The 24,605-nt window shown below is 35.7% G+C and overlaps 1 protein-coding gene across 6 annotated transcripts in view; it reads right to left on the bottom strand.

Annotated features, from left to right (window-relative positions):
* Positions 1–4,731: 4,731 nt before the first annotated feature.
* LOC149535119 (Ribosomal L18p/L5e family protein) overlaps positions 4,732–24,605 on the bottom strand; it is a 44,588-nt gene continuing 24,714 nt past the window's right edge. For 5 of the 6 annotated variants that reach the window (XM_089803712.1, XM_089803714.1, XM_089803711.1 and 2 more), the window contains one exon: positions 4,732–5,392. In XM_089803712.1, coding sequence (XP_089659838.1) covers positions 4,940–5,392 — 453 coding nt within the window. In that variant the 3' untranslated portion in view covers positions 4,732–4,939. Of the gene's footprint in view, positions 5,393–8,311; positions 8,512–24,605 lie in introns of all 6 variants that reach the window. The other variant, XM_089803716.1, reaches the window with a different exon arrangement.

Here is a 24,605-nt window from a genome sequence, read left to right as displayed (position 1 = left end):
TCATTTCTTATTATGATATGTAGCTTCATACAAGTATTTTATCTAGTACATTTTGGATATTTGAATTTGTAATAATGTATTTCTTTATTCATTTGGTTCCTATCAATACAGTCGCCAACTCTTTCAAAGAGGAACTATTTGTCTCATTTCTCCCTTAGTGGAGTCACTTTCTCAATTGTCAGTGTCACTACCTCTTTTCGACAAATATGTTTTTACAAGTCTTTCAAGTTCCCTATCTAGCAAACTTCTTATGTCGCAAAAGGTTTTGAACATGTTTATAAAACCTTCTAGCAGATTTGTAAATCAATTAGTTCCCAAATAAATAGATTTGAAATCTTATAAAAGCTGCCTAACTTGATGTGTGGACTTTCCAATTGATTTGGCCAACAAACAAGAATGATCAATTATGATCCTCTTCTTCTTTTGGTTCTCTCAAGATGGCAATGGGTCTTGAGAAGGATCGAATTTTTTACTTCAAAACTTATAACTTATCTTTGCATCACTCAATTGGATTTTTTTTAAATATTGTATACTTTTGGATTTTGATTGCTTGGTTTCAAATAGATACTAATGACTATTGTGTGCTTGCAGTCCTTTTGATAAAGTCTTCAACAACTAATTATAGACCAATGCCTTCTTCTAATAGGTAACAAAGACAACTCCTTTAATCCTATGTACAACTTCAATGAGATGTGAAATACCACTTCAATGCTTCTATCATTTGCATATTTTCACCAAAATAATCCTATCAAATTTAACCCAAACTTAATGAAACCAATAGGATAGAATTAACAATGCCTATTAACTATATAATGATCAAATTGCATGGTAATAGAAACAATTGCCAATTAAGAAGAATTTAAATGCAATTTTATCTTTTGGGAACAACCACCAAATAATTGATCAAGTCATAATCAATCAAATCCACAACCACAAATAGAATTGGAACTACTGATTTATATTAAAATTGTATAAGGATATTAAAATTGTATAAGGACATTGTTGACCATAGAAAACTTGACGAGATATAGTAGAAAATAAAATATTTAAATTGTTATTGTTGATTCTATATCTTCATTTGTTTCTTTACATTTCACACCGCATATATGTATGGTCAAATGGTTTTCCCGCCCTTTTAGGGTGAAAGGACACCACTCTATTACAAGACCTTTTGAAAAACTAATCAACTAATTAAATAATAACTACCTTTCTTTCAAATTTGGGTTTGGTCGGCGACCCAAAACACCTTGACAAGCTTAGATTTTGACTAGAGCTTTACTTTCTTGTTTCTTGAACTAGGTCGTTTTTAGATTTTTAGATTTCGATCGTTTTCATCCTGTGTCAACATCATCTTTGCAAGAGGTAGAAATTCCAACATTTCTAAAGCCTTCGCTTACTGAATTCTAAGTGTTCAAGTCACAGAGCTTCCTTACTGAATTCTAATTGTGCAAGTCACAAAGCTTCCTTACTTTTTCGGCTTTGAATTGAAAAATAGTTTGATGCCGTATCCATGTCATTACTCCATCATCTCATCAATTGTTGGGCATGGAGTTTAGGAGGCTATTATTTAGGGTTTTATCACTATATGGAACTCTAAATTTTGCGAACAATTTTAAGCTCTGACGATAAGATAAATTAACTAATTACTACATTTCATAAACTAATTTAGTAATCAAAAAAAATCAAACGATTTTGTGGTGAGGTGCTACGACATTTAGCATGTATTACAGGCATAAAAGGAGAAAAATGTGGAAAACTGTAATATCAATAGCCAGCAATTTCGAAAGCACTGCAATAATTGAAAAATTGCATACATTTGTCACATGGACAATTACATATCTTGTGTTCAATCATTTAAGTTCGAAATGTAGCAACAAAATAAACACTCCGCTTAAGAAAGCTGCTAATCATACAATCTTTGTAAATTGATAGAGATATTACATATCTTGTGTTCAATCATTTAAGGTCAAAATGTAGCAACAAAATAAACACTTCACTTAAGAAAGCTACTAATCATACAATCTTTGTAAATTGATAGAGATGATGCGAAAAAAGACTCCAAAAATGACGAAATCTTGAGACAGAATACAAACCTGAATGGTTGCCGTTTTAATGATAAATCATTCAAAAGCAAGCTAACAGATGTTATATCCTATTTAATATCTATCAAATAATTCTTTGTGACATTCTATTCACGGCAAGTTTCTTTTAAAACTATATTTTGTAATTAGTCGCAAAAATGCATTTCCAAGAATATCAGGTCAAGACATTACAAACTAAGCACAGATGCATAACAAAACTAGACAAGCTATACACAGCTTTGGAGCACTACAATTGATCCAAAGAGAGAGAGAGAGATATGAATAACATTAATTTGAACACCATTTATTAGCATTACTTCATTGTTTGTTGCGTACAACAGTTCAAATAATATTGGAGTCCAGTTCTCAGTCTTTGAAGATAACCCTGATTACCACTAAAACTGAAATTGAGGCAAAGCACAGACACTACAAGTTGGTAAGATGCTCATGATGAGATCAATTAAGTTAGATTGGACAAGCACATTCATACCCTTTTAGAAACAGCCAATCTATGTATGTGTTTAAAGTCATCATTTTGTATAAATTTTCCTTAGATGTCCAACCTTTGCAATAAAGCTGAGATTTTGAACATAGGCCTAGAAGATGATAACAAAATCTACAAAGTTTGTTTTCATGTCTTTCAATTGTATTTGCTTCAATGTTTACATGTCATAAGAATGCTAAAAAACAGAACAGATCGGCCTTTCTAAATGTGTATTACACAAGGTTGAAAAGTGTCAAAAGATCTTTTAAACGTTTACAAGTAGTAATAGGTTTTCATTATATATTTAATATTTTTTAGTTTAAAATATATTCACTTCAAAATATTTACATTCTGTTTTAGAATGTTGCCCATGTATACTTTTTAATTTCATTTTATGTATAGAATATGGAGTGCTCTGAACCAAATTTCAATGCCAAAGAAACTGAAACTGAGAATTCAGTCACTTGCCTCATTATTTCTAATGAACTTATTGATTCTAATGGGTTTATAAAAACATCGATGGAAAATGGCTAAATCAGTAACTCAACATCTATTACAAATTATTGATGAAATCAACGATGCAAGACTCACTGGAACCATATTTCAATGCTAAAGAAACTGAAACTGAAAATTCAGTCACTAGCCTCATTATTCCTAATGAATTTATTGATTCTAATGGGTTTATACAAATATTGATGGAAAAACTGGCTAAATCAGTAACTCAACATCTATTACAAATAATTGATGAAATCAAAGACGCAAGACTCACTGCCGTAGCAGTTGAGGAAGGAGATTGCACAAATGGAAGAACTTCATATAAACTAGCTCAAGACTTGTTCTGAAGTTAGCAGATTCTATACTTCTTGAAAGAAATACTTTATGAACTGTATGAGCAGGGCACAATGGCACAAATGCTTGAGCAACGACTTCAAAAAACTTCTATTTATATTTTATTATAATCTTCATAAGATATTTTATATCTAAATATAATTTTATGCACTCTTAAAAAGTTAAAAGTAATTTATAAGAGCTATATATAGCCATCCCTGAACCATGTTCCTGCATCCTAGAAATTTGGTGGCACATAGATTAACACTAAAGTGATATCAAAAGTTCAAAACAATGTGTCAATATGGGTGTTAAACCAGGCACAACCAACCTGTGAATATTAGTATATTACACCAATACAGGTGTTTTGCCTTGCACAACCAACCTGTGATAATGGTAAAGTTTGTAATTTAAACATTATATTACCTATGGCTGTGATTTTACAACTTCCCCAGGATTCATGCATAGATTTTTATCTACGCAGCCTCACCAAGGTGGTCTCCAACTGTAATTTTACACCTCCGGGCATAATTAATGACCATAACAAGATGGTCAATACGGAAATAACACAGCAAAATAAAGCATATATATATTTCATCCATTTTAACACAAATTGAGACTAAACAACCACAACATTGATTAGCATGTACAACGATCTTTGTTTGACACAAAAATCCTATATGTTACCCCATAATTAGAGTCGCCACCCCCTTAGACATTCAAAAATATTGAATCTAAAAAGCATAGCTAAATTGAGTGAGTTGTCTTCCTATCAATCTTTGTCTGAGTCTCTTTTGACATCATGTTTGAGGGACATAGTATCTTGTTAATCTTTGCCCATTAAACTCATTGATAACTCAAAAGATTTGACAATTAAATTTATCCAACTCCATCCTGTAAGTGCTTGTCAATTTCCTATGCAAAAATCTAAATGTCAATCACAAAACCTATCCACTCTTTCTCTCAGAGGGCTAGCAACGCACTTCTTAAAAAACACATTATGGCCTCAACCATTTGCAACATATTATGATACTTTGTACTTAAACTAATGCCTGTGCAGTATTTACAAACATATCAATATAAAAAACTACTGACTCGTATTGCACTAAATTAACATAAAAGAAAATCAAACTTCGCCAAAAACTGCACCTGTCAAGATCAAAAAATGTGATAGAATATAAAAATCTGAATAGAATGTGCAACATCCAAAGCAGCAGATGTTTGACAAAGACAAGACTCAAACATACCATGTTTACCATATTTGAGATGTTGACATAAAAATTGGTCCACATAATTAACTCTTTAGAGCTAAAATACAGGTAGAAAAACAAGGCCCAATTTTTAAATGATAAGTGCATCAGATAGAATATGCAACAGCCAAAGCAGCAGATGTTTGACAAACACAAGACTCAAACATACCATGTATACCATATTTGAGATGTTGACATAAAAATTGGTCCACATAATTAACTCTTTAGAGCTAAAATACAGGTAGAAAAACAAGGCCCAATTCTATAATAAAATAAGTGCTTCAGATATCCTAGAGCTAATTTAGATATACTTTTATGTCAATACCATTATCTATAAGAGATTGGACAACAGCTCTTATTTTTCCTTCAAACTTGTCTCTATCTCGGGGAGTATATACTGCACTATAGACATCAGCCTCTCTTGATCTTTCAGCTAAGATTCGACCGACTGCCAAGCAGGCAGGAATATCTGATTTAGACCGTAATACAGCCTTGATATCTTTGGAATTTGTACCTGCAACTGCTACCTGCTTGGATGTGACTCTATGTGTAATTGACGCAGAAACGAAGCGTTTTGAAATGAAGACATCCAATGTAAAGGGCTGCATAAATGCAACTGTTCGTTGCTTAAATGATATATGTTTATTTGGGTTTTTTGATACTTTTGCCTTCATATATGTATATGGTTTGGGGTTCTCTTTATCCACAAAATCCTCCACACCAAAAAAGCTTCTTGGTTCACATGCTTGCTGTGATATCAGAAATATTTGAAGTTATAGCAATTTACAGAGAGAATTGAAACCGAAAGTAGAAATTATGTCAAAAAGACCAAATTGTATGTAAGCTTTCTACTAAGAAATCTTTACGCAGCTAGCAAACAAACACTTGCAAAGCATCTTTATCCCCTTAAGTTGTGAGCTACGATTTTTGAAATTACCAAAGCAGAGCTCTATCCCACACAAGTGTCTTGCGAAATAGTTGTGAACCTAACGATCAAAAGTACCTTTCAGACCTTAGCCGAAAATTTGAAATGAAGATGAATTCAAAATTGTAATATGTTTACCATCTTTAAAATCCAAGGTTCTAACACTATATTAAACACTACAGAAATAACATTAGTTAATAGGCAACAAAGGAAACGTTACTTTGTAATCAGAAATTATAGACACGTCAATTATTCAAAACTCATTGAGGGCATTGAAGCAATTAAATTCAGTTGAAAGAAAATTTAAAATATATTGAAAATTCAGTTGCTGAATCAAAATAGGGTACATGGGTATGATACACAAGTGAGCTCGTATAGGAAAAAAATTGGGGGATAGAATACATTCTAACATGCATTAGTACAATAGTCATATATATGTATATGACATAGTTACCCCACCTTGGGGGATGGGGGACGTCGGGATGAGGGGACAAGTTCCCAGGCAGGAGGGGAACAAAGGGGCCCAATTTAGGGACAGTGTGGGGACAGCAAGGGAACCACGGCAGGGAATGGGAGAGCTGGGGGGTGTTGTATATATATTACCATAGAAACGTAAATGAGCTCGTATAGGAAAAAAATTGGGGGATAGAATACATTCTAACGTGCATTGGTACAATAGTCATATATATGTATATGACATAGTTACCCCGCCTTGGGGGATGAGGGACGTTGGGACGAGGGGACAAGTTTCCGAGCAAGAGGGGAACAAAGGGGCCCCAATTTAGGGACAGTGTGGGGACAGCGAGGGAACTGCGGCAGGGAACGGGAGAGCTGGGGGGTGTTGTATATATATTACCATAGAAACGTAAATCTACGAAAATTCCCGATGCATGCCAATTTTTTCCCCCAGAAAATCTCGATTTATGAAAAAATCGTTGACCTAGTTTTCAGTGACCCTTTTGCATATAAACTACTTTAAATCATATTAAAATTCCTAAAAATAGCAATAAATAAATAAAAAATCATTGCAAAAACCTACAAAAGCTTACAAAAAATAATCATCAAATTGATGTATCACTCAGAAAAAGGGTTGATTCCAAGACGGAACTGAAGTCATAGAGGAATTGGCTTTGAAAAAATTGTGATTTTGTCCCTTTCATTTTCTTTCTGAACTGTGGAAAAACCTTAATCAGAGGAGCAGGGAGGAATGGCAATCATCAACAAAATTTGAAAGGGCATCAATCATCCTAAATTGTCGCGGGCATGTCAAATAGCGTTAAAGCAGCTAATAAATTTGTTTTAAATCACAATTTCAATGTGACCCAAGCTCTTTGCATGCCTTGCCCCATGGATTTTGATGAATTGACTATATAATTACTATTATACACTAATTTTGAAATTATCATTATTAAGCACTATTATAATTGATGTTTAATGGGAAGCAGCAGAACCTATAGTTTATAATTAATATTTTTAAGTAGTTTTAAAATTTTAATTATTATTGACTATTAATATATATTATTAGCACAGAAGTAGAAAATGGCAAAAAATCACGGTTATACATGATTTATTGGGAGTCAGCATGTGCAGTGATTTATTCTGCAAAAAATTGAGATTTTTTTGTCAATGACTTTCAACATTTTTTTTATCAACTGATATTTTGGCAAAAAGGGATAGTTAATCAACAAAATAATTACGTATATCATTGTCTATGAGATTGACATGCAACATTGCATACACAACTGGAAAAGCTGTGTCAAAAGTTTTGCAAAGTGCCAAGTGTTAGAGTCAGGAAGTAACATGGGAGATGGGCAATTACAAAGAAAAATTTCCTCTCTTTCTACATTGAATAAAGTGTATAGCTTGATTTATAGTATTTCTTTTTTAACATTGATTTTGTCTATATAAATCTCAAATATTTAAATTCTTGCAATATGCAACAAAAGAAGACCGTAACAAAGCTGCCTCATTTGTAGCAATATGATCTAAACGAGCTAGGTAAGAAAGTTTTGCCACATTTATCTTTGAGGAAAGAAAGAACTCTAGAATAATAATTATAATCATTTTAGTCTTGTCAATTATGACATAAGTTCTAACAATTAATAAAATTGCTAGATGTTTATAACTTTGCTCAAAACTAAATGGATTCATGACTTAATTGATTTGTGCCTATGTTCAATGACTTAAGTTATTGTTATGTGCTCTTTACATGTATCTGTGTCTATGTTTATGCCTCAAGTGTATTTGTTACATCCCCTATTTTGTGATCTTGAAAAAGTACCTAGCCATTGATTTTCACGCTAACCCAAAATGATTGGCTTAATTAGTTACTCAATTTTTATTATTATGAATGGCAACATCATTTATTTGTTATGTTCATGAGAAATGGAAGGTGTTGGTTAGTTGGTATGCTACTATAACATTTGGAAATGATTCATTTAATTGGTTATTAACTATAACAACTATATTTCCTTTTGAACAATATATGCTATTACGATGACAAATTTCTTCTTGTAGGAGCACGACATAGGGGGGAAGCATTGCCAGAGAGGGAATTGGGCACAAAGGCGCCAACCTACCATTGAGCCAACAAGTATGAACCCTAACCTGCATGGCCATGGGAAAATAAGCTAGGCAAGCAAGCGTATACCAAGCGTCCACCATGAGCTAACCAGATCAACAAGTTTAATAACATATATAAATTTTCACTTGAACATTAAAACAAATTAAGAACAATCATTACCTTTAAGAAATGGGTTGTCTCAATCCTTCTTGTCATGACAAACTTGTTCTAGTATAATGGTACCCATGGTACTTGTTGGTTCCCAAAACCGCAAATTGGAATCCTACGAGTCTTGCATGCTCGATGCTGGGATACCCAACCAGTTAAGGCCAACTTGATGAGATTGATCGATGCGATCCAAATCCCCTGCGCTTTCAGCTCTGCAAAACCGAGGCGGGTGTACTTGATACTGGACAGAACACTTAGATCTAAGATGCTTATAGCAGATAAATTAGAATGCGAATACAACAAAAGCTTTTCAAAATGGCAAGAATTATAAAAAGCTTTTATCCTACAAATTATAAATTAAAAGTAAATAATTGTATGAATGTTTTAAATAAAGAATGAATACAGCAAATGAATATAATAATTCCTCAATGGAAAGAAATGAAACAATTGCCAACATATGGATTATGAATCAAGAGCAATATAAAGACCAGTGCTTGATTAAATGGGTAATCAGAGTCAATATTATAAGTTGAAACATACAACTTTATAAAGTTCAATATATTTTAAACTATAAACAACTTTTAATAATTCAGACGCGACAGAGCAAGTATATGAATGCAATTTTAAACTAGTCTAGGATGCACTTTAACTCCTACGGAGACAAACTAGACATAAATACGAAAATGATTAAATATTTCACAATATTTATGCTTATCAAATTTAAAATGCAATAATGACCCAATCCACTTATCCGAATATTAAAATATTTATAGAAATTAATTTTTAAAAAATTATAAAGGACACAACTTAATAATAATTTTAAACTCCAAAATTTAAAATAAATAATTATGTCGGAAATAAAATCGCAATAAAGACACTCCTTACAGATGATCTACCTATTGCACTTCAATTTCGTAATCACATATAAATTTGCTTGGCAATCCAGAATCCACAAACTTAGTTCAAAACTTCATTTATTTACCATTGAGAGAATAAAATATATCAAGTGCATATAGTATATGCAAAAATTTAAATATGAATGAATCGTCCCTCTCGATTGATTTTACATGTCATTTTTATAAGTTTTAAAAGGTGTTCATAAAACATCACACCCGTTCATAACAAATAACCACCAATATAAAAATTTAATATAATCCCAGTGACTTAATAATTTTAGGCCTTGTATTTTATTGGTCTTGTATTGTCCTCAAACGCCAGCCAAGACTATAATATGAGAAAATGAAATCTCTGAACTGAGGATTTTCCTGTGGAATGCATAGAGATTCGAACGCTTGGACCTCTCCATTAATCACTGGCATCAAGTCTTTTTGCGCAGGTTCCATTCCGTTCTAACACTCTCCGTGATTCAATTTTCTTTCTCCCGTGTATCCCTTAGATATCATTCAGACTTTGTCTAGAATACATTTATATTGCCGCACGCATAGGTCCAGACCTACAAAAGCATAGAATGTCATCAAATACTTGTATCCAAATGATTATACCAGTACTTCAGTATCATCGGAATGACATGGATGTAGGGGCGGTAATCATCAAGTGATATCCCGTTCTGAAGGTTGGGTAACAGAGTAAACATATGTGTTTCTACCTGTTTGTAACATTTCCTTCACAAAGCACTCTTTGCAACTTCTATCCTTCTAGACTCAAAAAAAGTTCCAAGAATTTAGATATTGACGTTTTCTCAAGAAAATATAAAATGGCATAAAATGCGATGAATACATTAATTTTGGGCTGTACAAACATTTCTGTGCAGATATTGTGTTCATTATTTGGAGAACTCCAATGGTATCTCTTCACTATAGGAATTCATTCAGAATGTACTGATATACTGATAATTACCTTGTGATCCCATTCTTTTGCTTTGTTGGAAGAGAAATAATTCACTATTCATGAGGACTGAATATTTGGAAGTAATTGCTGATAGCCTTAATGTAAATCACATGATCCTCAAATCATTGCTACTTCTTCCACGCCTCAATAATAAGTTTTGCTTGGACATTACTCTCAACAGTCTCCACTACTGTATTTGAAAAAACATTCACATCCTCAGGCTCACCACTCAATTGTCTTGCACATTCAGGGGTAAACCAGACAAGGACATATTAAAACACAACTTGTATCTTGTGAGTTTCAGCATCAAAGCCTTAACATCCCTTGGTCATCTTTTCTCAAAATTCTTCAAGTTTTACAGTTCTGAAGTAAGACCCCTTTTGGCTACTTGCTCACATCGGCAAAGTGCTAGGTGTAGTTGTTGTGGATGTATATATTTTTAATAGAATTCCTGTAGGAAACTGAATCAATACAATCCCTTTCCAATCCCTCATTCTATGGATCTAGAAGCAGGCTGGGAGCTTGTACCTGCGGACATAATCAATTTCCTTTTGCACACACAATCAAAACAGGTGGCTTCATTTTACACATGTTCCTCAAACTCTTTCATATATGTAACACACTTCAGTCAACAAAATATGTGGAATAAATCATTTTACTTGCATCTTCAAACACCAATCAGGCTGATATAATCTCAGTTTCTTTCACAAGCAAAATCTTACCTTGTACACATAGTTCTATGCTACAAATTCTGCCTGATTATGCTATGTTGTTTGAAGTCATTGCTGCATTCTCAAGAAGACCTAACAATTATGACACAAGTCTTTCCATTATGGACATATTCCTTGCAACCATATCACTTAGGATATATCCACTCTCATCTAAATATATCTCATGAAATCTCCCCATCAGAAGATAGCTCACTAACACAATCATTTAAAGCTACATCTATACAATCCATATTACAGTTACTATCACATCCTCTTCTATGCATAATCCTTTAGGGTGACTAGAGATTACTACATGAAAACTGAGCATCTTTATCCATAGAATAACATATAGTTTGAATGGTTGAAAACTAGCAGCACTGCTGAATGAAAATAATGATATGAAGCTTAAAAACAAATCTTAAGAACAAGCAAGAAGACTCATAATTGATTAGATAAAAAATTCATCCTATGAATGAAATAAAAAATATAAATGGAGGTCTTAATCTTATGAATAGTTGGGACTCCATCAGTGGCTCTGATTGGGGACACCCTTGTAGGCATGATGAGATTCCAGCTATCCTTGGAGGAGCAGACCGAGCACCCATGCTTAACATGGTGCACGATGAAATTGGGTGGCTCCAAGCCCCCCAAAATGAACACTGATTCTTTCCTCTATCGAACACCCGATTCTGATCATGTAACACTTTGAACCTGCTGAATATGGTATTATATTGTTCCTTAATAAAATCTGATCCATTAGTAAATAAAAAACAATCATCACATGACATTTTCTGTTCTTTTATTACTTGTTCAAAACTAGAATGTATCTTTCTCTTATCAATAGGATCATCTGAAAAGAAATTATCATTTAAACCAAACATCTGAGCTCGTCCTACACTCATTTCATTAGTATACATAAAGGAAAATTTCTCAAAAGAATTGTGATGAAAACTTGAAAGAATTTTCCTAAGCACATTCTTAACAAACATTATTACAAAGCCTTCAAGAATACTTACCCTGGTATGCTGCTCATACTTCATACCTGTATTGAATGTAGCATCCTCAAGGGCAATCCTTACTATCTCTTCTTTATGAATGTAATCCTTAGCATCTGATTTTTGTTGAGCTTTTGATAAATCATCGAGTGCATAGTAATTCATGCTGAATAGAACACCCTTACGTATTTGATCAGTCATAGAAAATATTGCTTCAGTTTTATTAAGAATCTGATTAGGTAGGATATTTGGAGAACTTTCAGCACCATGTTCGCATGATTGCATTCCTTGCTTATAGGATGAACTGGAAGATGTCTCATCTTCTAAATGCACATCACGAATTGTGTCCACTTCAAAATCATCATTAAGCATGTGATAGTGCTGATATTTATGATTGCATTAAAGATCTTCTTCAAACAATGAATTCAAGAAAGCAACCCCAAGAATATCTTTATGAGAACTTTCATTTGAAACCTTTTCACATTTATGTTGTCTTGCATGTACTTTCTTCCTCTGCCTGAATGTTCACATTTTCCTCAAGATCCAAAATTGTATAAGAGCTAAATTCTTCATTCCCTTGTGCTAATTCATCATATATGGGATCTAAACATTCTTTGAAATTGTATCCAGACATATCGCTTTCCATACTTAGACCATAATGCTCATCCTCAACAAATATGCCTTCATGAGAACTGTATGCCCCTTTTAGTTCGTTGGTTTCCATCTCATGAAAGTAATATGGATTTGTAGAGATTGCTGAACTTTCTTGTTCATTGAATATTTCATAGGACACATTTATTATCTCATTAATCTGCTTTTCTTTGTATACAGGAAGAAAAATTTGACCACCCTTTTCAACATACTTTTGATATTCCATGTCTAACAAGGTCAAGATCTCATCCACACTAAGAGAATCCTCTTCATCATTTCCATGTTCGTCATAGCCTAATTCCTTACCAATCTCATCATGATCGGATTCTTCTTTGACTTCTTCTACATTTGAATCTGAAACATCATTATGTTCTTGTATTACTTTAGTATCTTTTGCTTCATTTTTAATAGCTTGATCCCATATCTAAAGAAGAAGCTTCACGTCAGGGTCCTTTGGTGAGATTCTCAACTTGACAATTCTATTCAAAAATTCCATGTAAGGAGGTTTAAGGTTCGACGGAATCTCATGATAAGTATTTATCACCCTCAAAAACAAATGTGTTGAAGTCTCGCCGTCATATCTTTCTATATTGAAGAAAGCACCAAGTAGAGACATGTCAGGATCCTCTTCCATGTTGCAGCTTTGGTTTTCATCTTGTTCATAACACACATCATCTTCCTCGCTTGTATCATGAAACTCACATAGGAACCATTGTTTGAATTGTTTCCAGTATGAGATGCATTGTGTGGGTAATGATTCATATGTCTGTCTTGCATTGTTCTTCAAAGTCCTAGAAAACAATTTCATTACCTGATCTTCCACACAAATCTCATAATCTTCCATAAATGTATAGAATGCATCTAAATGTCAAATTGCTGATTCATCCCATTCTCCATGGAACTTTGGTACCAGTTGTGAAAGCTTTGGGGATAACCTGCTAGGTTCATAATCAAAATTGCTGAAATCCAATGGCCTGATGCCATCTGGAATAAAAGGCTTTCTCTAAAATGATCGATACATTTGAAAAAACTGTATAGCACTTTCTTTTGAGTCTTCTCCCTCAGCAGAGTCACTAATGATCCAGGCACTCCTTATGTTAAAGTACCAATCAAAATATAATAGTCGCCACCTCCAAATGGAGGAAATGAATAATCTTCAAGAATCTGAGTTCTTCCTTCCAGTAGCGTATACCTCACCAAAGATTGAATCTATAGAAAAGCTTAAAAAAACATACAATGCTTCTCCAAGATCAAATCTTCATAAAGCAATTTAAAATTTATACAATAATTACGAGAGATCAAAACCTTTAAGGAAATTAAATGAACTGTAAAAAAATTATCAATTTAAGAGTTCAAATATATCAAAATGTTTCAACAAATTAAATAGAATCTAACTCTTACTAGTCTACAATTAGAAACGCTTAGGGTTTATTTTGCAACGTTCCCCAGTAGAGTCGCCAATTTGTTGGTTCCCAAAACCGCAGATTGGAATCCTACGAGCCTTGCCTGCTCGATGCTGGGATATCCAACCGATTAAGGCCAACTTGACGAGATTGATAGATGCGATCCAAATCCCCTGCGCTTCTGGCTCTACAAAACTGATGCGGGTGTACTTGATCCTAGACAGAACACTTAGATTCAAGATGCTTATAGCAAATAAATTAGAATGCTAATACAACAAAAGCTTTTCAAAACAGAAAGAATTATTAAAAACTTTTATCCTGCAAATCATGAATTAAAAGTAAATAATTGTATGAATGTTTTAAATAAAGAATGAATACACCAAATGAATATAATAATTCCTCAATGGAAAGAAATGAAACAGTTGCCAGCATATGGATTATGAATCAAGAGCAATATAAAGACCAGTGCTTGATTAAATGGGCAATAAGAGTCAATATTATAAGTTGAAATGTACAACTTTATAAAGTTCAATATATTTTAAACTATAAACAATTTTAATAATCCAGAAGCGACGGATCAAGTATATGAATGCAGTTTTAAACTAGTCTAAGATGCACTTTAACTCTTGCGGAGACAAACTAGACATAAATACGAAAATGACTAAATATTTCACAATATTTATGTTTATCAAATTTTAAATGCAATAATGACCCAATCCACTTATCCGAATATTAAAATATTTATAAAAATTAATATAAAAAAACATTTATAAAGGGCACAACTTAATAATAATTTTAAACTCCAAAGTTTAAAATAAATAATTATGCCGGAAATAAAATCGCAATAAAGACACTCCTTACAGATGATCTACCTATTGTGCTTCAATTCCGAAATCACATATAAATTTGCTCGGCAATCCAGAATCCACGGACTTAGTTCAAAACTTCATTTATTTACCATTGAGAGAATAAAATATATCAAGTGCATATAGTATATGTAAAAATTTAAATATGAATGAATCGTCCCTCTCGATTGATTTTACATGTCATTTTTATAAGTTTTGAAAGGTGTTCATAAAACATCACACCCGTTCATAACAAATAACCACCAATATAAAATTTTAATATAATCCCAGTGGTTTAATAATTTTAAACCTTGTACTTTTTTGGTCTTGTATTGTCCTCAAATGCCAGCCAAGACTATAATCCGAGAAAATGAAATCTCTGAAGTGAGGATTTTCCCGTGGAATGCATAGAGATTCGGATGCTTGGACCTCTCCGTTAATCACTGGCATCAAGTCTTTCCACACAGGTTCCACTCCGTTCGAACACTCTGTGATTCAATTTTCTTTCTCCCGTGTATTCCTCAGATATCATTCAGACTTTGTCTAGAATACATTTATGTTGCCGCACGCATATGTCCAGACCTGCAAAAGTATAGAATGTCATCAGATACTTGTATCCAAACGATTATACCAGTACTTCAGTACCATCGGAATGACACGAATGCAGGGGGGGTAATCATCTGGTGATATCCCATTCTGAAGGTCTGGTAACAGAGAAAACATATGTCTTTCTATCTGTTTGTAACATTTCCTTCACAAAGCGCTCTTTGCAACTTCTATCCTTCCAGACTCAAATAAAGTTCCAAGAATTTAGAGATTGACATTTTCTCAGGAAAATATAAAATGGCATAAAATGCGATGAATACATTGATTTTGGGCTGTACAAACATTTTCTGTGCAGATATTGTGTTCAGTATTTGGAGAACTCCAATGGTATCTCTTCACCATAGGAATTCATTCGGAATGTACTGATATACTGACGATTACCTTGTGATCCCATTCTTTTGCTTTGCTGGAAGAGAAACAATTCACTATTCATGAGGACTGAATATCTTGAAGTGATTGCTGATAGCCTTCATGTATATCACATGATCCTCAAATAGTTGCTACTTCTTCCATGCCTCAATAGTAAGTTCTGCTTGGACATTACTCTCAACAGTCTCCACTACTGTATTTGAAGAAACATTTGCATCCTCAGGCTCACCACAGAATTGTCTTGCACATTCAGGGGGAATCTGGACAAAGACATGTTAAAAACACAACTTGTATCTTGTGAGTTTCAGCATCAAAGCCTTAACATCCCTTGGTCGTCTTTTCTCAAAATTCTTCAAGTTTTACAGTTCTGAAGTAAGACCCCTTTTGGCTACTTGCTCACATCGGCAAAGTGCTAGGTGTAGTTGCTGTGGATATATATATTTTTAATAGAATTCCTGTAGGAAACTGAATCAATACAGTCCCTTTCCAATCCCTGATTCTATGGATCAAGAACCAGGCTGGGAGCTTGTACCTGCAGATATAATCAATTTCCTTTTGCACACACAATCAAAACAGGTGGCTTCATTTTACACATGTTCCTCAAACTCTTTCATATATGTAACACACTTCAGTCAACAAAATATGTGGAATAAATCATTTTACTTGCATCTTCAAACACAAATCAGGCTGATATAATCTCAATCTCTTTCACAGGCAAAATCTTACCTTGTACACATAGTTCTATGCTACAAATTCTGCCTGATTATGCTATGTTGTTTGAAGTCATTGCTGCCTTCTCAAGAAGACCTAACATTTATGACACAAGTCTTTCCATTATGGACATATTCCTTGCAACCATATCACTTAGGATATATCCACTCTCATCTAACTATATCTCATGAAATCTCCCCATCAAAAGATAGTCACTAACACAATCATTTAAAGCTGCATCTGTACAATCCATATTACAGTTACTATCACATCCTCTTCTATGCATAATCCTTTAGGGTGACTAGAGATTACTACATGAAAACTGAGCATCTTTATCCATAGAATAACATATAGTTTGAATGGTTGAAAACTAGCAGCAGTGCTGAATGAAACTAACGATATGAAGCTTAAAAATAAATCTTACGGACAACCAAGAAGACTCATAATTGATTAGATAAAAAATTCATCCTATGAATGAAATAAAAAATATAAATGGAGGTCTTAATCTTGTGATTAGTTGGGGCTCCATCAGTAGTTACATACATTTGTACATGTATATACATGAATATGTGTCTACGGATATAATCAAATATGACGTATATACTTAAAAATTAAAATACAACATATACACAGAAATACATATATTTGGAATATTACGTGTATATATGTATATTTTGTATGTTACACAACTATATGTAAAAATAATAAGTACCATTATAGTAAAACATAAGGAGTAAATTATTATTTCCATCTTATGTCAATGCATTATTATTTTAGAGTCCATCGGGCCTTTATTTTGGGCCCTTGAATTTACAAATCAAGAATGCAAATTATGTCGCCACCTTTCAAGTCACCTTGTACGTAACTCCTCTTGGTGGATTATAATTTTGAAGCAAATATAGCTTGAAGAGAGACTTATCGTAGCCATTTTAAGCTCTACAACTCCTGTCTTCTTTCATACCCGACAAATTTAGCAAAAGCAAAGGATCAAAATATTTACATCTAAGTTGCCGATAAAGGCCAGCTTCAGCAATTTGTATCCAGTAGTCGAGATTAGATGCCCCCCTTGCATTTCCAATCTGCCAGGTCGTACATACCTCATGCAGTTTTCCATTACAAATTTTAATGATTATGAAGCTCTGCAATCGAGCTAATTTTGAATGAAAGATTTAATTATATTTTGAAACTGTTCCAGTCAGATTAGGATCCATGAATGTATGATGTCTAAATATGATTAAGCTTTCCGGTCTGATAGAATTTATGATCAGAATCAACCAAATTAAATATGCATGCAGTCGGTCTGGTTAAGAGTTGATATACATGTTTATTTATTTTGCCTTCAAAACTTAAACAACTTGGGGAAATACACAAACTGTACACTCTTATACAGAGGTATAAAATAATGTGCCTCTAAGATATGATTAGGTACCTTCACAGTGTTGATAATATTATCATATGCCATGTGACTTTCTAATATCCATATTATGGTAAACAGAATTATTCAAGATTTATGTACAGCCACACCCGTGATCATCAAGAACGACCAAGCATGGTCAAGATGAAGGACGTACGCTAACATCAAAGGATGTGGGAAAATACCTGCAAGTCAAGAAGTGAAAATCTGTAACAAAACAAACATTGAAAGAAACATAAGCAACTTAAATGGTAGACCGAGTCCGCTCATGTTGGGCATATTACAAGGTAATTGGTAAATACTTGCTTATTAATAACAGAGACCGAAAGGTCAATTTATACAAAAGGAAGAGATGATGTTTCCTTAGGAAACGATCGTAAAGAATAGAAACATTCTATTCCAGAGAAAGCAAAAAACGAAAGCAAACTAAAGCTAAAGATATTTACAAGATAACCATTAACTAATAATAGACGTCTTATCTATTATTGTAATACCCTCCCTTAATGGTTAATCTATCTAACACACCAAGCTGTCCTCTGAATTTGACAAACTTATCAGGACCAAGAGGCTTGGTGAGAATGTCTGCAGTCTGATCTGAGGTAGGAACATACTGCAGATCTATAGTCCCGTCTTCAACCAGCTGTCATATGTAATGACAATGAACATCCACATGCTTGGTTCGTTCATGGAAGACTGGATTCCGTGCTAACTTGATAACGCCTTCGTTATCAACAAACAGAGTAGTCGGTCCTGTTGGTGACATCTGCATATCCCCAAGCATCCGACGAAGCCAGACAGCTTCACATCCTGCCTTAACAGTCCCTCTATATTCAGCCTCTGTAGAAGAGAGAGAAACTACCTGCTGCTTCTTGCTGGTCCATGTGACTGCACCGGATCCCAAACTGAACACATATCCAGATGTTGACTTTTTATCGTCAATAGAGCCTGCCCAATCTGAATCTGTGAACCCACTGAGTTTAGGATTAGAACTCCAAGAATACAGAAGTCCATAATCAAAAGTGCCTTTCACATAACGAAGCACACGCTTTGCTGCCATCCAATGATCAGCCTTAGGAGCTGTCATAAAACGTGAAATATAGCTGACTGCGAAGCTAATATCAGGCCTAGTAGCAGATAGGTAGATGAGGCTGCCTACTAGTTGCCTATACGTAGTATCATCAACGGAAGGAGAATCAAACTTGGCTGATAACTTGAGACCTTTCTCCATAGGTGTAGACGCAGGTTTGCAATCCTGCATTCGAAATTTGTCTAACAAGGCTCTAGCATATTTGGACTGAGAGATGAATATACCAGAACACTGTTGCCAAACTTCAACACCTAAGCAATAATGCATGAGCCCAAGGTCAGTCATATCAAAAGACTGGCATAAGTGTTGTTTGATTCCCTGAATCAAAGATGCCGAACTGCCAGTGATGATCAGATCATCCACATAGATAATCAGAAGGATGATGTCACTGTCAGTAGTCTTGATGTACAGATTTGAGTCTGAAGAACTCCTCTTGAAGCCTTGATCACTGAGGTACGTATCAATCTTGATGTACCATGCCCGAGGGGCCTGCTCCAAACCATAGAGAGTTTTTACCAATCTGAGAACCTGATGGTCTTTACCAGCAACCTTGAAACCAGGAGGCTGCGTCATGTAGACCTCTTCATGGAGATCACCATTCAGGAAAGCACTCTTTACGTCCATCTGATGGACCTTCCAGCCAAACTGTGCTGCCATGGCTAGGACTAATCTGATGGTGCTCATCTTTGCAGTAGGAGCAAAGGTCTCCTCATAATCAATGCCCTGACGCTGAGAAAAGCCCTTTGCCACTAAACGAGCTTTGTACTTATCCAAAGTACCATCTGATTTGTATTTGATTTTGTAGACCCATTTGCAGCTAATGGGTTTCTTCCCTGGGGGAAGATCAGAAAGGACCCAAGTGTTGTTCTTCAGCAGGCTCTGGTGTTCAGATTGCATGGCCTGTTCCCACTCTGGAATTCCTTTAGCCTCGGAATATGTTTGAGGTTCAAACACACTGTGAATGTTGGCCATAAGAGCAAAGTTAACAGAATCTATAGTTTTGCTCTTTTTTCGAGTAGTTCTCCCATCAATGAGCTCATCATCATGAAGATCAGCAAGTGTCTTAGCCCACCACTTAGGCCGGAGAGGAGAATGACCAACAGTAGTACTAGGAGATGCTTGATCAGCAGGATCCTGATCAGAAGAATTTGGATCAAACTCAGGTGAAGCATCTTCAAAACGAGGTGATCCTGCAGGAGAAGCCGGAGGTGGCTGTACAGGTATCACTGGCAGGACTAGAGCTGTAGGAGCTACTGGAGCCCTCCCATCAGGTGGACCTAATGGAAGTCGAACTCCCAAATCATGAACCTGCATAGGCTGGTCTGCTGGATCAGGAACAGGAGAAACAGGCATGAATGGTCCTCGCTGCTCATCAAAGAGTACATCGCGGCTGTATATGAGACGAGATGTCTCAACATCAATAAGGCGGTAGGCTTTGTGAAGACTACTATATCCAGCAAGCATCAGTTTCTGACTCTTGGCATCCAACTTGGTGCGTGAAGCATCAAGGATCCAAACAAAAGCAAGAGAGCCAAAAACCTTCAAGTGACTGATTCTGGGCTTGCGACCTGACCAGGCCTCTTCCGGAGTTTTACCTTTGACCGCCACTGTGGGTGACCGGTTCAACAGATAAACTGCAGTGTTAACTGCTTCTGCCCAAAAACGCTTCGGAACATGTCTGTGTTCGAGCATGGAACGAGCCATCTCGGTGATTGTCCTATTCCGACGTTCAACTACACTGTTCTGTTGTGGCGTGTGGGGTGTGGTGAACTGGCGTTGGATGCCATGTGTATCCAAGAAGCTGGAGAAAACATTAGAACAAAATTCCCCCCCATTGTCTAATCTAAGAGTAATAATAGATTTCCCAGACTCTTTTTCAACTAAGGGTTTAAACTTCTGAAATACAATAAATGCATCAGATTTCTTTTTAAGGAAATACACCCACATTTTTCTACTGAAATCATCTACAAACAACAGAAAATACTTGTACCCAAGAACAGAAGGAGTGGCCATAGGGCCGCAAATATCAGCATGAACAAGCTGAAGTACTTGAGAAGCTCGCCAAGAATCGCCACTGGGGAAAGGTGTGCGATGTTGCTTCCCAGCCTGACATGCGTCACAAACTCCAAGGTGTTGGGTTTGAATCTCTGGCAAACCAAGAACAAGCTCATCCCGAGCAAGTTGTGAGAGATAATGCACATTTAAGTGCCCATATCGCTGATGCCAAAGTGAGCTGATGGAAGATCGCCGAGCAGCCATAGCTAAGTCCTGAGAATCACCAGAATCAGTAAGTCTGAAAAGACCATGATCCTCAAGACCAACTGCAATAGTAGACTTAGTCGCCCGATCAGTGATGGTGCACTGATGTGAACTGAAGGTGACTGCCAAGTGTGGAGAATGTTGCAGCAACTGACTGACCGAGAGTAGATTTAGTTCCATCCCTGGAACGTAGTACACATCAAGGAATATGAGCTTCCTCCCAACAGACTGAATTTGAATGTTGCCTTTACCAACAACCGTGTACTCTTCTCCACCACCAAAGATAACAGAATCTGAATAAGTCTGGTAGTCAGTAAACCAGTCTCTGCGGTGAGTGAAATGTCGAGAGGCACCTGAATCAATGTACCAGGCAGATGACTATACATGATCTGCAGGTCTTTTAGCCATGAAGGCATAAAAGGCAGATTCCACCTGCTCAGTGTGCTCTGCATTGTTCGCTTTGGGTTGCGAACCTGATTGCTTAGACTGGGCAGCTAAGCGTTTCCGACATGCAACCTTCATGTGACCATACTTGTGGCAATAGTTGCATTGAATGTTCTTCTTTTTGGTACCATCGGATGCTGGAGCAGAAGACTTCTGCTGAGATGGTTGCTAAAACTTGCCCTTATCCTTCTGAAAGGATTTCGCAGCAAAGGCTTGCTCAGTGGAGGTGGAATTGGAGCTGCTACCGAATTGTTGTTTCCACCGATCTTGCTGAAGTAGCAGGGTGCAGAGATCAGTGAACTTTAGATCAACACCAGTAGATGTGATGTTGAGAGTCTCGATAAAATGCTCATAGGAATTTGGTAAACTCCGAAGAGTGATTACCACAATATCCTCTTCCTCCATCTTGCGACCGATGGCAAGTAACTGATCACGGATTTCCTGAATCCGATTCAGGTGTGCCTGGAGCGAGGTGCGCTCATCCATGACAATAGAAAACAGAGTGTTTTTCAGAAAGAAGGCTCTGCTCTTGTCGGAAGTCTCATGAAGACCTTTTAGATGTGTCCAGATTTCGGCCGCTGTCTTGCCGGATGGAATCTGAGAAAGCTGGTCATTAGCTACGGAGAGTTTGAGAAGCATTACTGCCTCTTGATTGTTCAGATCCCATGTATCTTGATCAGGACCCAGAGAAGTCGGACGCTGCTTAACACCTAGAACAAGTTGATCGGTGTTTCGATATTCGAAGATTGCGATGATGCGCTGCTTCCAGGTTCCATAATTGTGACCATTGAATTTGGAATTATGCTCGAGCAGAATATTTGTCAGAGATGCCATGGCACGTTTTTCAATGAAAAACTGTGAAAATCTGTGAAGGCACGTTCTTCGAGGCAAAAATACGGAAGACCCAGAAAAATCAGAGAATGACCCAAAAGAGAGCTCGAAAAACCCAGAAGGAATCTGCTGTCGTTTTCTGAATCCGCTGGCTCGAAAATCGAGGCACAAAAATCGAGGCACCCAGAAAAAACGGACGACAACCCAGTTGAGCTCTCGAAAAACCCACCAAGAATCTGCAAACAAAAAATTTTTTCGACTCCAAAAATTAGGGTTTCGAAAAAAAATGGCCCTAGCTGAAAAAAGCTTGAAAAAACTTCAGATTTCTTGATGAAAAATGGTCGAATCTGCTTCCCAGAGCACGATGACAGACTGAGACGGCTAAGAGCATGAAGATTTGATACAAAAACATGCAGATTTTCACCCCAAAAACGCGAGTCTTCAAAAAATGGCCACGATTTCCACGCGATTTGCAGACCCGTAATTCGGGAATTTCTCCAAGCAGAAAAACCCTAGGTGGGTTTTGGAGAAATTAGCTGAAATAATTTTGGAAAAATTTAAACAAATAATTTCAAGAAGAAATTATAAATTTTTCCGAAAAAATTTAAGTATTTAGCTCTGATACCATATTACAAGGTAATTGGTAAATACTTGCTTATTAATAACAGAGACCGAAAGGTCAATTTATACAAAAGGAAGAGATGATGTTTCCTTAGGAAACGATCGTAAAGAATAGAAACATTCTATTCCAGAGAAAGCAAAAAACGAAAGCAAACTAAAGCTAAAGATATTTACAAGATAACCATTAACTAATAATAGACGTCTTATCTATTATTGTAATAGGGCAACAGGGTATAGTCTTGTTTGTCAAGTCGAGAGGCAAGTGATCGGGTACGAAGTGCCCATGTAAATCCCTAGCCTGGGTAGGTAAATGGAAAACTTGTTGCTGTGATCACTAGAGGTCAAGATAGCTTGTAGTCAGATGACTAGATTGATGGGAAGGACTCCACAGTAGAGTCGATTGTATAGCTGACACTCTAACACCGGGATGCTCAGGTTACAGGACAAAGTGGTGCACCGTGCCTGATCCCGCGCAGGGTAGGGCCATTCTCAAATCAGAATAAAAGGGGATACATATGGTCCATGGTTGGGAGGTTAAGCCTCTAACAATGCTTCTCCTCTCCACCTAATGCCAAGACTTGGACAAGATAGATCAAGACTGCCTTCTTAGCCTTTTCGATTAGCGGGTATTTGTCATCCTTTTATGTTTATTCATGTCCAGTTAGTTATGCAATTATTATGTGATTGTTGCAATTACTTCCTTTCAGATTGTATCAAGTAGGAAATGATTTATCTCTTTCATTATGCAATGGTTAGTCATGATGATCTTTTATAAATGCATTAGTTAGATTGTGATTTCTCTAATTCATTTGTTCGTTAAGGCAATAACGGAAATTCAGTTAATCTGTTATAACTAATAATCCCGGGTATCTAAATATGTAAATCTTGCTTACTTGAATATAAAATGAATGGGTAAATATAAGGGTAGAAAATTTGGATGTTACAGTATTTATGCAAACACTTCATATGTGTCATGTGTATCAATCATATAAATTCATGCCTTACATGTTTGCGGATGTGTTATTCGTGTCTTTTGAGTGTAAGATCTCTTCTCACATGCATTCATTTATGTCTTATGGGTATACATGTGCTTCTCGCCTTAATTGTACGTGAGTGCATACTCCATGCTCCATGTGTATTGTGCGTAAAATTCATGTTAAATGGATATTTAGATGAATACTTCATACTTATATGTTTTATTCCTGACTACTGCGTTTCCAGTATGGTTACTTTACAAGGGTGTGTGCCTTCCTAATGTATGCACTTTATGTTTCATAGATCTCCAAACAAGCTTAATCCATGAGAGTTTAAAAAGTGTTTCAAAATTTCAGTAGCCGTATTCTTGCATTCAAAGTGTGAAGGTGCATGTTTTACTCTAGCCCTAAACATGATTGATAAGACATTAGAATAAATGACATAAAGACTATTGAACATAACCATGATGAATTACTGATGGGACCCCTTAATTACTCAATCATTGCTTGAGGAAGCAATTTTGGGGAGGGAAGGATG

Source organism: Cupressus sempervirens, chromosome 10, assembly GCF_028749045.1.
Source record: "Cupressus sempervirens isolate cs-2001-9-10 chromosome 10, ASM2874904v1, whole genome shotgun sequence".
Lineage (NCBI taxonomy): Eukaryota > Viridiplantae > Streptophyta > Pinopsida > Cupressales > Cupressaceae > Cupressus > Cupressus sempervirens.
This window is presented reverse-complemented; position numbering and strand designations above follow the sequence as displayed.